Source organism: Vespa velutina, chromosome 1, assembly GCF_912470025.1.
Source record: "Vespa velutina chromosome 1, iVesVel2.1, whole genome shotgun sequence".
Classification (NCBI taxonomy): Eukaryota; Metazoa; Arthropoda; class Insecta; order Hymenoptera; family Vespidae; genus Vespa; species Vespa velutina.
Window position 1 is genome coordinate 13,888,896 of NC_062188.1, and position 12,958 is coordinate 13,901,853.

At 33.4% G+C, this 12,958-nt stretch overlaps 1 protein-coding gene across 24 annotated transcripts in view; it reads left to right on the forward strand.

The window, feature by feature from the left end:
- Positions 1-9,394, forward strand: part of LOC124948123 — a 309,114-nt gene extending 299,720 nt beyond the window's left edge. For 23 of the 24 annotated variants that reach the window (XM_047491390.1, XM_047491483.1, XM_047491335.1 and 20 more), the window contains 6 exons: positions 1-710; positions 804-907; positions 1,025-1,405; positions 1,502-1,585; positions 2,220-2,386; positions 3,138-9,394. The exon at positions 1-710 is cut by the window's left edge and continues 821 nt beyond it. In XM_047491390.1, coding sequence (XP_047347346.1) covers positions 1-710; positions 804-907; positions 1,025-1,405; positions 1,502-1,585; positions 2,220-2,386; positions 3,138-3,504 — 1,813 coding nt within the window. In that variant the 3' untranslated portion in view covers positions 3,505-9,394. The remainder of the gene's footprint in view (positions 711-803; positions 908-1,024; positions 1,406-1,501; positions 1,586-2,219; positions 2,387-3,137) is intronic. The other variant, XM_047491364.1, reaches the window with a different exon arrangement.
- Positions 9,395-12,958: the final 3,564 nt, after the last annotated feature.

Here is a 12,958-nt window from a genome sequence, read left to right on the forward strand (position 1 = left end):
TCAGAAGGCAAACGTTCTCGTGCAAGCGGGCTCTCTTAGCCCAGCGATTACATTCAAGAAGGAAATTCGATTGGCCACACCAAAAGTCGATCCTGTTACCATAAATCTCGGCTTAAACGTACAAACACAAAATCAGTATAACACTGGGCAATTCAATCAGCAACAAGTCGTCAATCCGGCCAAGTTTCTCGTTCAAACTAGTCATACCGGGAAGAATAACAATTCAAGACAAAACAAAAGTATGATAGGAAATCTTTCGATTCCGGTAGAACAGATAAAGGAAGAGCTGTTGGACGAGGACGTATTTCTTAGTCCTAGTAGCGTTTCTGCTGGCAGTCCGATGCGTCAGTGCAAGAAAAGACCACGCATGGATGGCCAATATGCCAACAGTTCACATTCGTATCCATCGAAATTGAGGAAACTCTGCGATCGGCATTGGGACAGTAGTTACACCCCACCGCCCATATTGAATCCTTCTCGTCTTGGTCCGGGACTCTACGCGAGACTGCATCAATACGAAAAAGACTCGGATTTTAGCTCGGATGATTCTCAAGGAAACGAAGGTCCCCCACCTAGAATCAACATAGGCACTAGATATCAACCTACTATTCCACCATTGGGTTCCGATGTAGACAAAGGGAAAGGAGGACCCGAAGAGGACCATCTTCTTTGGGATCCAGGCATAAATGATTTAATCACCAACAACGAGCGTGAGTTACTATCTTATAAGACTCATTTAAACATTCATCAACGTTGGTCATAATTTGAATTTTTTATAAACTCTACATTATTTTCTATTTCAGTGGATATGTACTTACACTTTGCCTGTTGTGCTGGCATACCAGGAGGTGGTAGAAACACAGAGTATGCGTTTCATCTATTACACATGTGCAAAGGAAATATTCATGTAAGGGTCTATCCCAAGATGATCATAAATTTCATCTCAACTGTATATTAGAAAAGAATTCCATCTCCGTATGTGTTCCAATATACGATACTAATAGATAATACGTAATATATGCAGGAAGCTATGCTGAAATTGATGAGACCAACACCCACGTTACCTCCCGAACATCCGTTGCTTAGCCACAAATGCCACGAATCCGATCGTTGGACAGCACACGAGATGGATACATTCTATCAAGGATTACTCAAATATAATAAGGATTTCTCATCAATTTCGCGAGACGTAGAGACTAAGTCCGTTAAGCAATGTGTGCAATTCTACTACCTCTGGAAAAGACTCTGTCCCGATGATTATAAGAGGCTTCGCGTTCATCACGGAAAGCCGAAAATCAAGAGCGAAAGAAAGGATTGTAACGATATGAGAGAACTTCGCGACGCTATTTCCTCCGTTACGGAAATGGACTTTAGCGAAGAGAAATCAATCATTCATCGTACTTTGGTAAGTTTATTCTCAACAAATTTTCTCAATTAAACGTAATTAATTCTTTTTATCTTTAAAATTTATGTCTAATTCGTCTTGCCATGAAATTTACAGTTACAGACAAACGAAAGAGAAAACTCGGCAACTTTCACTACCAGCGAAGGAGAATTAAGATTATTCGCTTATGATTGTCCGGATGTAAGTTTCATTGTTTATGTTATATATGTTTATTGTACTGTCGCTATCTTATATTTTCTGCTACCTATTCACGAAATATTTTATCAAAGATATGACTCTACGAATTATTATTACGTTACTCGAACATTTGTATATTACTGCGAAAATGAAAATTGAGATATTTATTAAATATATTAAATATATTTATAAAAACGTGATTATAAAATAAAGTCTTGGTGAAAATATAGGACATACAGAAAAGTATAATTTATTTAATATACTGAGCACGAAAGTCTCATTTATAAAATTTTCAAAATCTTCACTCAATAAAAGCTCACAATTTTCAATGTTTGCTTGTTTAATTGTGCTCAGCATGCTATATCTATCAAAGACAATCGATTTGTACCCTATACGGAGTATGCATTCGCCGTGTAAAACATTACATGCGTATTTACGTATTTGCGCGTGAACGTTTCTATCAGTGTCGCATGTGATTTGTTGTTGATCCGTCCATTTTTTCACGCTTTCTTTATTAAACGTTTAAAAAGAGACGTACTGCGCGTGTTCTGCGCTGATCCTTGTATTTTTTCATCTGTCGTCGTTGTCGTTTGTTTGTGTTGTTTATTTTGGCTTTGTGTTTTCTTTGTGTTGTCAGAGCTTTAGCGGAAGTGTAACAGTAACGATGGCCGGGAGCACCCAAATCGCCCAAACCGGCAAAACCGGCCAAGCCACAGTCAACACCAACTCACAAACTCACACTAGTTCTGAGCAACAACTACCCGTGCCTACCCCACTTCACTACCCCTGCAAGATTTGCGGGAAGTAAGTCTCCAATCTCTAATCTAAATTACCCATTTCCGATAATCGAAGGAGAGAGTAATTTAACTACGCTACGAGCGGCAAGTATCGGTTTTACGCATACGCGACGATTGATACTCGAAAGCTTTTAGAAAACCAAAGGAAGAAAAATCTTTCTTTTCAGAAAGTAACATGCAGCTAGGTTCCCCCTTTAATATAAGATCATTTTTTCGCACGAGATTTGAGCATAAAGGAATGTTACCACCTTCCTATTTTTACACACAAGTCATACCATACGTACTGTTACGACGATGAAATAAGCAAGTTATGAATAATAGGTTAAAAAGCATACTTCTGTTGCATCCAACTTGTCCTTTTGATTAGCAAACTCACGCTACGTTAATGCTGATTAACGATTTGCAGCTGGTGTTACCTTTAATCTTTACTACAAAGCACATGTTAGTTCGCAAACCTCATTTTTTTTATATTACCTTACATTTATTTGCTCCTTCACTATTCTAAAGTATCTACACTATGTCAATTTTAACAACAATCGCACAGCTCGTCTATCAAATACAACGAATATGTAATCTTACACATATGTGTGCTGCAAGTACCTTGAAAAGCATGACATATGTTATATCAACGAGTGATCGAAGGAGTTCAATGTTCTTTCTTAAAAAAGAAGAAAAATAATAAATTCATTTCTTTTTGTTGCATCGTCAATGATATGAAATAATCTCAAACTCAACGAATACGATATTTCTTCTTGCAGAGTTTTCAACAAAGTGAAAAGCAGAAGCGCGCACATGAAGTCACACAGGCCAATACCATCCCCCGATTTTACGGGTCAGGAGTCTAAACGGCCGGCGCAACAATCCAAGCTACAACAGTTGCAACAACCGAGTCAACAGTTACGGCAGCAACAGCAACAGCAACAACAACAGCAACAGCAACAGCAACAACAACAGCAACAACAGCAACAACAGCAACAACATCAACAAGTACAACAATCAAGTAGTGCATCGCCAGAGACTCAAGAATATCAGCAACAGCAGCAAGTATCCTTGACGAATGGCGACATCAGCGCTCAAAATGCAGCGCATTTATGGCACAACCCTACAAGACTTAGGCCACCATAGGGGGAGACCCACGTAGTTCAACTTAAGTTATCTTAACGAAGACTGTAATTCTAACGGTAGGAATTTTGATTACGATCGCACGATAACATAGGCAGGTTCTTGTTTATCCGTACGCGATATCACGGTTATCTCTTCCTACCTCAATGAAATGACGAAAAGAGTAAGAGAAAGAAAGAAATCCGAACGGCATCGCCCGCTCCACAAAAAAGCAAACGTGCTCGAAGAAATATGATTCACATACATACACACGCACACACACACGCGTACACATAGAGAGATACACACATATTTCAAGGATTATCATCTACAAAAGTAATTCTTTTCGAAATAAGAATACATTTTATTTGCGATCACAAAAGCTGCGGAATGGAAGCTGAAGAAGATGAAGAAGAGAAGATTAATACGGGACATAAGAAGTAAGCGCTTTTAGCCGGACTATTACTATGAATTCATCGGATAGGTATCAGGCATACGAAATGCACGCACGGTGAATTTTCGCGAAAAAATCCGAACATCGTACGCTTCAGATCGCTGCGTTGCCTATGAAGTGATAACGATAAGACGGCTCCTCTCGAAACATGCAACCAAAAATTTCGAACCTCTGTTCTATGAGGAGACAGGGTATTCGATCGTAATACTTTTTTTTTTCTTCCTAATAGAAAAATTACGAAAAAACGGTGAAAATTAGGACGCACGTTTATCGTCGGCAACAAGATAATGCCAAAAGAATTTTACCTCCATCGATGGATATGGCCTAACAAATAAAAAAATAAATAAATAACAAACCGAAGAAACCAACGTATTATAAAGTACACAGTGGATAGGCAAGCGAAATATCGATTACCAGTGAAAAGCGTAAATCAAATGGCGAAATATAAAGCTAGTGCGCAGTCGCGAACAAATATTTGATATATATACGAAAATCGCGATTTGGAAGAGGGATGTGTACTTATTTATTATGCACGTGAAATGTTCCCAAATTATGCCACAAGACATTGCTGTTACCTGTTGCCACTTTATCATTCTTTTTTAGTGACCTAATAACGTTTATCTTTTCTCTTTTTTCGATTTCTTTCTTTCACCAGGAGGATCAAATTACGAACATTACTTTTCATGTTACACGAGTAAACAATAATTATAATATTTAACGAATCAATTGTAAAGACTATTATATTCTGTCACAAGATATTATAAGCGAATCTATCAATTTCTCATTAGGCAATTTATAATTTACATTTTAGAATTCTACTTCGCCCTACATTTTTTATGATTATAAAGGAGAAAGAGAAATGATTCGAAAATTGATCCTAGAATGGAAGAAACGATTGCTTGTACGTTTTCTAACTCTTTGTATTTAGTTATTTTATTATTAGCATATGAGAAACGATCGATAATTAGTCTTTACCGTACGCACATAAGATCATTAAAAAGCTTCCTAATTTCCTTACCTCTGTTATACGAAGCATTAACAATATTCGATCGTATAAATTCTAATATATAAATATATAAATATATAAATATATATATATATATATTGATATATAATACATATATATATTGATATATAATTGAAAATAATTTATAGTCTAGGCGAAATAGTTCTCTAACAAGAAGGTTGTTCAAGTTTCGCTCGGAGATGTCATGTGACAATGAGTGTAATATAACGAGTACATATGCGCTAATGCATAAATATTATACATATTTGCATTCAGTACTGGCAGAGGATAGAGAAGTTTTATTAAAAATATGACTAAAATACTGGTTATTAAATTGCTATGTGTACATAATATGTGTACATGTCTGTACATATATACATCAGTGTCTGTATGTACAAGTAAATGAAATTTATGCATATTAAGTAGAATAGGTTTTAGGTTGTTTTAGAAAGATTCTATAGGTACATAAACTAAGTATATACACTTTACTTGATTTTCTATCTTACTAGGGACTACGTGGCGAGACTCTTGCAAAAACAATGATGGGCCGCACGATTTTAAAATTAATCAGGAATAATGCTTCCTTTTTTTTTTTTTAGATGGACACGATGTAACGATGTTCCTATATGTAAGGTGCCTTAAGACGAAACCGTTTTATTTTTCTCTTATATTATAACTTTTTATCCGTGCTCGTGATCTTTCTCGTATTGCTTTTTAAATATCAGACGCACATTTTGGTTTATATTTAACACGATGAGTTGCATTGAATTTTACTGACTGAAACATGATATATTTACTTACGTACTTTTGTATTTGAGTCAGATCCTAATCTTTATCTTTTTCTATTTATATATGTATATATAGGAACATCTTTTCCAAGAATTGCATACAATATGTTTGAGAAAGACAAAATACATTGCGAATCAAAGCAATGACAAAAGGCGTTCTAAGGTTCTATAAAGTGTTGAAATATATATGTATATTAAGTTTCATTTAGTGAAACTCTAAATTGTTATTCAAGAGAGTTGCCACTGATCGTAGACGCTATAATTCTATCTTAAAAATATTGTTACTGTTAACACTCTTCTTCTTATTAACTTTTACCATTAAATAAATCACCATATACATTTAAACTTTTTAAACTTTTCTCAAAATGATTGCAAAGTGACTGAGGACGCTTTAAAAGAATCTGCCAAGTCTTGATAACTTTTAACAGTGGCTTTTAATCTTCGACTTGTTTCTGTAAAGAGTCCATGATTATTCGGTGAAGGTCTGGTGTCGAAAAGGGGGAAAACATTTCTCTTCGGGCATTAAATGATCAGAATACGATGAAATTTCAAATAATCAATACGTCAGCGCATAATCTTAATTTTCAATTATTTCTTCCTAATTTATAGAAACAATATAGAAATTAGACACCAAACGTTTCGACCATGATTCTCCATTATTTATATAATATATATATATATTTATTTAACTATTTATTATTTAATTTTCTAATTATCTAATTTATTATTTATTTATTTAACTGCCTACGTATGTATTTATTTATTTATTTATCTATCAATATAGATAACATATTAATCCAGCGGAGTATGACAAAGGGAATTGCTTTAATTTCTTCTAAGAGATCCGATGTATCCTCTATTCGATATAAGATTCTTTTCACTGCTTGTTAACTTACAAAGCTACAAAGACATTGTCAGTCCGATATTTCGTGTGTCATTCCGGTTAGATTCATACGTGTTAATCACGATGCTACGAATATTTTTAATGTCCATGGAAGCACTCCTTTTGTGATCGTAAAGCATTCTTGCTTTTGTTACGCCTGGGTAATAGCCTCCAGTACGAACGACAGAACGTAGAACTAGAAATCTATATAATATATATAAGGTTCTAGAATTTCGAATCTTAAAATTAGTTTATTTAAGAATAAAATTGTTACGTATTCCGACCACGGGCTCGAGGCATAGGTCGAAGGCAACAAAATTAGCAGACATATCATTTAAGACAATACAATTGTTACAGAAACTAAGTTTCTACTAATATAATTATTATTATACGTAATGTAACTCTTAAACAAATTTAGAGATTCAAAGGCAACGGCGTAGATAGTGATAAATGGAACGAAGCGATAAAATTCTTTGACTCTGCAAATCCAGAAATCATCAAGATCAAATTATTCGTGAAAATATCATTTTAATTATTTTAAAGCAGTAGCTCTGGCATTTAAAAAAAAAAAAATGACTTAATAGTCGTCATTTCTTTGTCGTGCCCTATTTTAATCAAAAATATATAAACAGAAATATATCGTTTTTATGACGAGATATCTATGATCATAAAAAAATTAACTGAAAATACCGACAACATCTGATTTTCTACTTACTATGCGAAGGCTTATAGTAATAATATCTGGATTTGGAGCAGTATGGCTATGTAACGTATAGAGCTGCTGGAGGCTGCTTACTCAGACAATGGAGAGAAGGCATAACAAACGAAGCAATGAAATAGTAACGAAGATATGCATGAATTGTACAAACGAGTCCCTCCACGTCACAGAAAAGAATGATATATATATCTATATAAAGAATATATATATATGTATAACAAAAATGATAAATATGTGATGTATTTAAATGATATGTGGTAAATGATATTACATTATTTGTACATAGACGGACCCGTGCCATCAACTAATGAGTTGTACCGATATTATTACTGCCATTAGTCCTGTCGCAGTAACATCGAGTTCGATGAATCTGGATGATATATTAAACGCATCAAAGAATGTATTTTTTATTTTTGTTTTCATATCTTTCAATAGACTATTTTTAATGTATAAGATTAGACGAAAAAAAAAAACTAATTAAGATTATTTTAACATCATCATATGGATACTGGAACGAAAATACTTCATCGTTCATCGATTCGTTTGTTTCCATTTCGTTTAATTAATACATTAATACATCTATCTTGGCGAACTATAGTTTTAATTTTTATAATTTCTTTTTTTTTTTACTTTACGCATCTATAACAACAAAATTTCCCAAAGTGAATGATTGATTTTTTTGCAATGATATCGCGTTGGCACATTTCTCATGTTTTATGGCACAAACAATAACTCGTATGTTGCATAAGATCTCGATAATCGTTAACTAATACTAACAATAGCGAAATTTTTAATGTCTTTTCCGCGGTATATTGGTACAACTCGACGAAGAAAGTGTAGCATGATTATACACTCGAGAAATGTGCTCACGAATACCGCATTGAGGAGATAAAAAAAGGCTATTAGATGACTTTTACGGAAAATTACTCTTAACAAGAGAAAACTTATTACAAATTATCGATATTGTAATCTATTTGCCCTCTTACCTATTACCTACTTTAATGTCTATCTCTATACACCAGCATGGTTCTTTATACTCTTCTATTTGATGTTATAGTATTCTCTATCAACTTTTACTACAAAACGTATTGTTAATGATATTTTTAATGTACAAGGACGTGGTCAGCTGTAGGTCGTCCCACGATCATCTTCACTCTCACAATCTTGTGAGGCGACGGCCGATTTTCAATAACAAAAGATAAGAAAATAACAAAAAAAGAAAAAAAAAAAAGAAAAGAGGAAGCAAGATCAAAAAATTAATCTCACAATGGGAATAGATCGAAATAATTTGACCTGTTTTGTCAAATATTCTGTATGCAAGACAAAGAGAGCTTAATGTTAGCGTGAAAAAAAAAAAAATACAAAAAGAACGGAAAATAAAATATAAAGGAAAAGGCTAATGTTCGTCGTGTTATACGAGTTATCGCAATAAATTCGATAAATAGATAACTTATAGGACAGAGAGACTCGTTCGTATTTAGCAATATCGCGACGCGATTTCCATTATCGTCGTTTTTCCACTTCTCTGCTCATACGGTTGCTATCGATAAGTACCTAATATTATATACGTTTAGATTCTTCACCTCGTTAGACTTTTAAGCGTAACGCGATATATTTATTATTATCTATATCCATATACAATTTACGTATGCGTGCCGAGAGAATGGCGGCTCTACTACCGATATATTTATATATGTATATATCAAAATCGCTCGAAGGTTGACGCGACAAGCAATATGGACAATATACGTATATTTATTAAATGCGTTAAAGAAACGTGGGCCGACTACAGCTGGCCAAGAATGAAAGGAAAAGAGAGTCAGGTAAATAAATAGATAAAGAGATAGAGATAGATAGAGAGAAACAGAGAGAGAGAGAGAGAGAGAGAGAGAGAGAGAGAGAGAGAGAGAGGGAGTAAAAGAGATCTTCTTTAAGTCTTACCTATAAAACGCATGTAACGTGAGATGCCCGGTTGACTTTTGAAAAAGGAACATTTGAAATTTTCAACATCTTTTACTTCAACGTTTAGATAGTCTTTTCGCTTAAATAATTAGATATATGAGAAGAAAGATTTAATCAACAAAATCAATAATAGTTCATTAGAAAAAATTTTATTTTATTTGATTTATTTCAAACATGATATTGTTACTACATTTAAATATTAGCGGAATTAAATCGTACTTTGAATTGATTCGAATTTTCAATAGGAAACCGGGACTCCCGTCATATTTAAGCATAGTTCAGTCAATTTGAAGCGCGACGTGGTACCGAGTTGCCAACGAAAGTAGGGCCTAATCGAACGTGAAACCTATCGACAGATTCTTCGATTAAAGAAATTACGATAAAAGAAAATAAAAAAATAAGATCGTGAGAAACCCCTCCCCCTATGAGAGAAGGCAAGAAAAGTCCCCTTCTTCCCTTTCAAAGTGAAGCTTAGCAACGAGAACGTACGTACTCGCATCTTCGTCCATGTTGATTATAGAAACGAAGAAAGAAAAAGAGAATAAAAGAAATAAATAGAAGGAAATGAAGAGAAATTCTTCGAACCTAGAACAAGTTTTTCTCTTGTAAAATCTTTTCGATATTCGCGTCAAGAAATGATCTTCTCGATCTCCTCTTGTTGGGCGAAACGCAGAGAGGATAGAAGATGAAAAAGGAGAAGGGAGAAAAATTCAATATACCGATTACTGACTAAACAAGCAAACAGTTTAGGCAGGGCAACGAGCGGCTGCGCATCAGTATTACATTAAAAGCGATACTTAGACATATAATAAAATTAAACGATATAAATTATATTACGTATACATATATACCGTTTTATTTAATATATGAATATATATATATATGTATACATATATATATATACACATATGTATATATGTATATATATATGTATATATATGTATATATACATATATATAGATGTGTATATATATATATATAAATATATATATATATATATATATATATATATATATATATAGATGTCAAAGAGAAGAAAGATCAACAGTATGTGTTGTGTACATATGCACACATATACGCACGTATATACAAGGATATATAAATATATATATTTATATATATATATATATATATATATACATATTTATATATATATATATATACATATTTATATATATATATATATATATATATATATATATATATATATGTATATATATATATATATACATACACATCAGCGTATACGTATTTATGTATATGTACGATGAGATACAGAGGCACTAAATCTTTGATGTTGTTTGTTAATTAAGCTCCATGATTAATACAGGAAAGCGACCGATCGAATTTTCGGTAAACTTTGAGAGCCTTGAATGAACAAGCTCTTCTCGAAGGATAAACTCGTGTATGCCTATTTCACGTAGAAAGAGAACGAACTGTTTAGAACAGAAGAAAAGGAATATCGTGGAATATAAAAGAGTATTAAATGCCTAAAGTTATGCAAGAAGAAAGCATCGAGGGGTTACCGAAACTTCACGGTCGTACGAGCACGATTTATTAAATGTATCATTAAATACTATAGAAAGAAAGAAACGAGAGAAAGAGAGAAAGAGAGAGAGAGAGAGAGAGAGAGAGAGAGAGAGAAAGGGAGAGAGAGAAAGAGTGAAAGAAATGTCACGTATGAATGAGAGCGTATGAAAGGTAAGAAAGATAGAGACAAAAAAGGTTTTAATACTCAGATGTAATGAATGATTTAACCGTCGTTTTCAAAATGAATATGTAAGATTAATGCTGAGTATATAAAGTGATTATATTATATATATATTATTACGACATTGCATACTAAGTATATGTATATGTATGACGATATATCTATATATACATATATATATATGACTATTTTCTTCTATGAATATTACGAGTGACTGGTGTGTGTTATTTTCATCATACGTCTAAAGACGCTCGGCATAACGCGAGAACGGATAGCTAATTGATCTCATTGTCGGAATAGAATTGAATTTAAATTGGCGAAATTTTAATAAATCGCCTTACGAACGAATCAAAATCGGCAAACTCTGTACACGTTGATTCGTTTTATAAGACTACGTGAATACTTTCCTAGTAACATAAAGAAAATAAATAAATAAATATTTCGTCTCGCTAAAGGTCGAGCGTCTTCTCGCGAGCTATCTCAACACTGAGTTATACAAAAAAAAGGGCGAATCACAAAAAAAGAAAGATATATGATGTGTAAGCCAAGTGCCTTGTGTTCTGGTAACTAATCGTTGACTTTTAACTATGATATTAGACAGAGTGAGAGAATCGGGAAGGAATGTGGGAGAGAGATAATCGGAAATAATTAAAAAAACAAAAAAAAAAAAAAAAAAAGAAACCGATACGCGGGAATTGGAAAAAATAAATGTTGAGAATTTGGTAAGGATAAGGAAAATATTCAAACGAGATCTTCAGCAAAAACGAAAAATATTATTATACGCGATTACGTTTCAGAGTCGACGAAGCAAGACGGAATCAATATCCTAGTTATTTCGTCGAATACAATACGTATAATAAATCTATTGTCTATAACAAACATTTCGGGCACGCAGAACTCACGAAAAGTACAAATTGATAATTTTTTTAAATGATCAATGATATACCACTCGAATACGTATCGAAAATCATGTTAATTATGATCCAAAATTGTCATGTCACGACTTTCTCGTTTTTTCGCGTGCATTCTATTATTTTTCATGCGTTAATTTTGTATACTTCGTTTCTCTAAAAGTCATAAACTTTCTCGTTGCTTTGCAGATCTTTTACAACGACAACAATGTGCCAAAATGCGTTGATACAGCGACAACGCGTGTACCTGTCTCTCTGTGAAACTTATCTATAAGAATCACTCGTTCGATCGTAAAGAAAAAGAAAAGACTTTTCCTCTCTTCCTTTTTCAATCTTCACACTGCCTCGTCCAAAGCAAAAAATGAAAAACGTAACAAGAAAAAAAAAAAAAGAAAAGAAAAAAAGAAATAAAAACAAAACTTAGCATGTTGTGCATTTTTCTCGTTCGATAAAAAAAAATTCCGTTTCTTCGTCGTCTCTGTGTCGCGTCCGTATTAAAAGAGCAAATGAAAAAGACAATTTTTACGCAAGGTCTCACGTATCGTATCGAAGAGTGAAAAAAAAAAGGAAAGAAAGAAGGAAGTTAGAATCCGATGCTGGAGGGATAAGGAGGATAATTATTACTGTAATCATTACTATTATTAGAAACACTCCTGCCACACCGCACTCTAGATTCCACTTATAGATTCCACTTATAGGGGTCTTTTTCATTCCGATGAGAAAAATCGTTTTGATGTTTGTAATAGAATAATAAAAGAGAAAAGGAAAAGACAGAAAGAGAGAAAGGATTATCAGAAAGAAAACGAACTTGAGTACGTAGCTAATTATTCGAAGAAAAAAAAAAAAAAAAAAGAAAAAAAAATTAAAAACTAGCTGTAAACCTACATTCATGTTTCTCTCTAATGGTTCGACCCTTAAGGTAAACTCTTCTATCCTGTAAAGTATTTGCTCACTTCGATAAGGAATTGATGTACATATTAGATCTCGGTAGATAGTAAATATGCCGTGATCCGAGGGATTTTTGTATCCATGGAGACCCAAACTG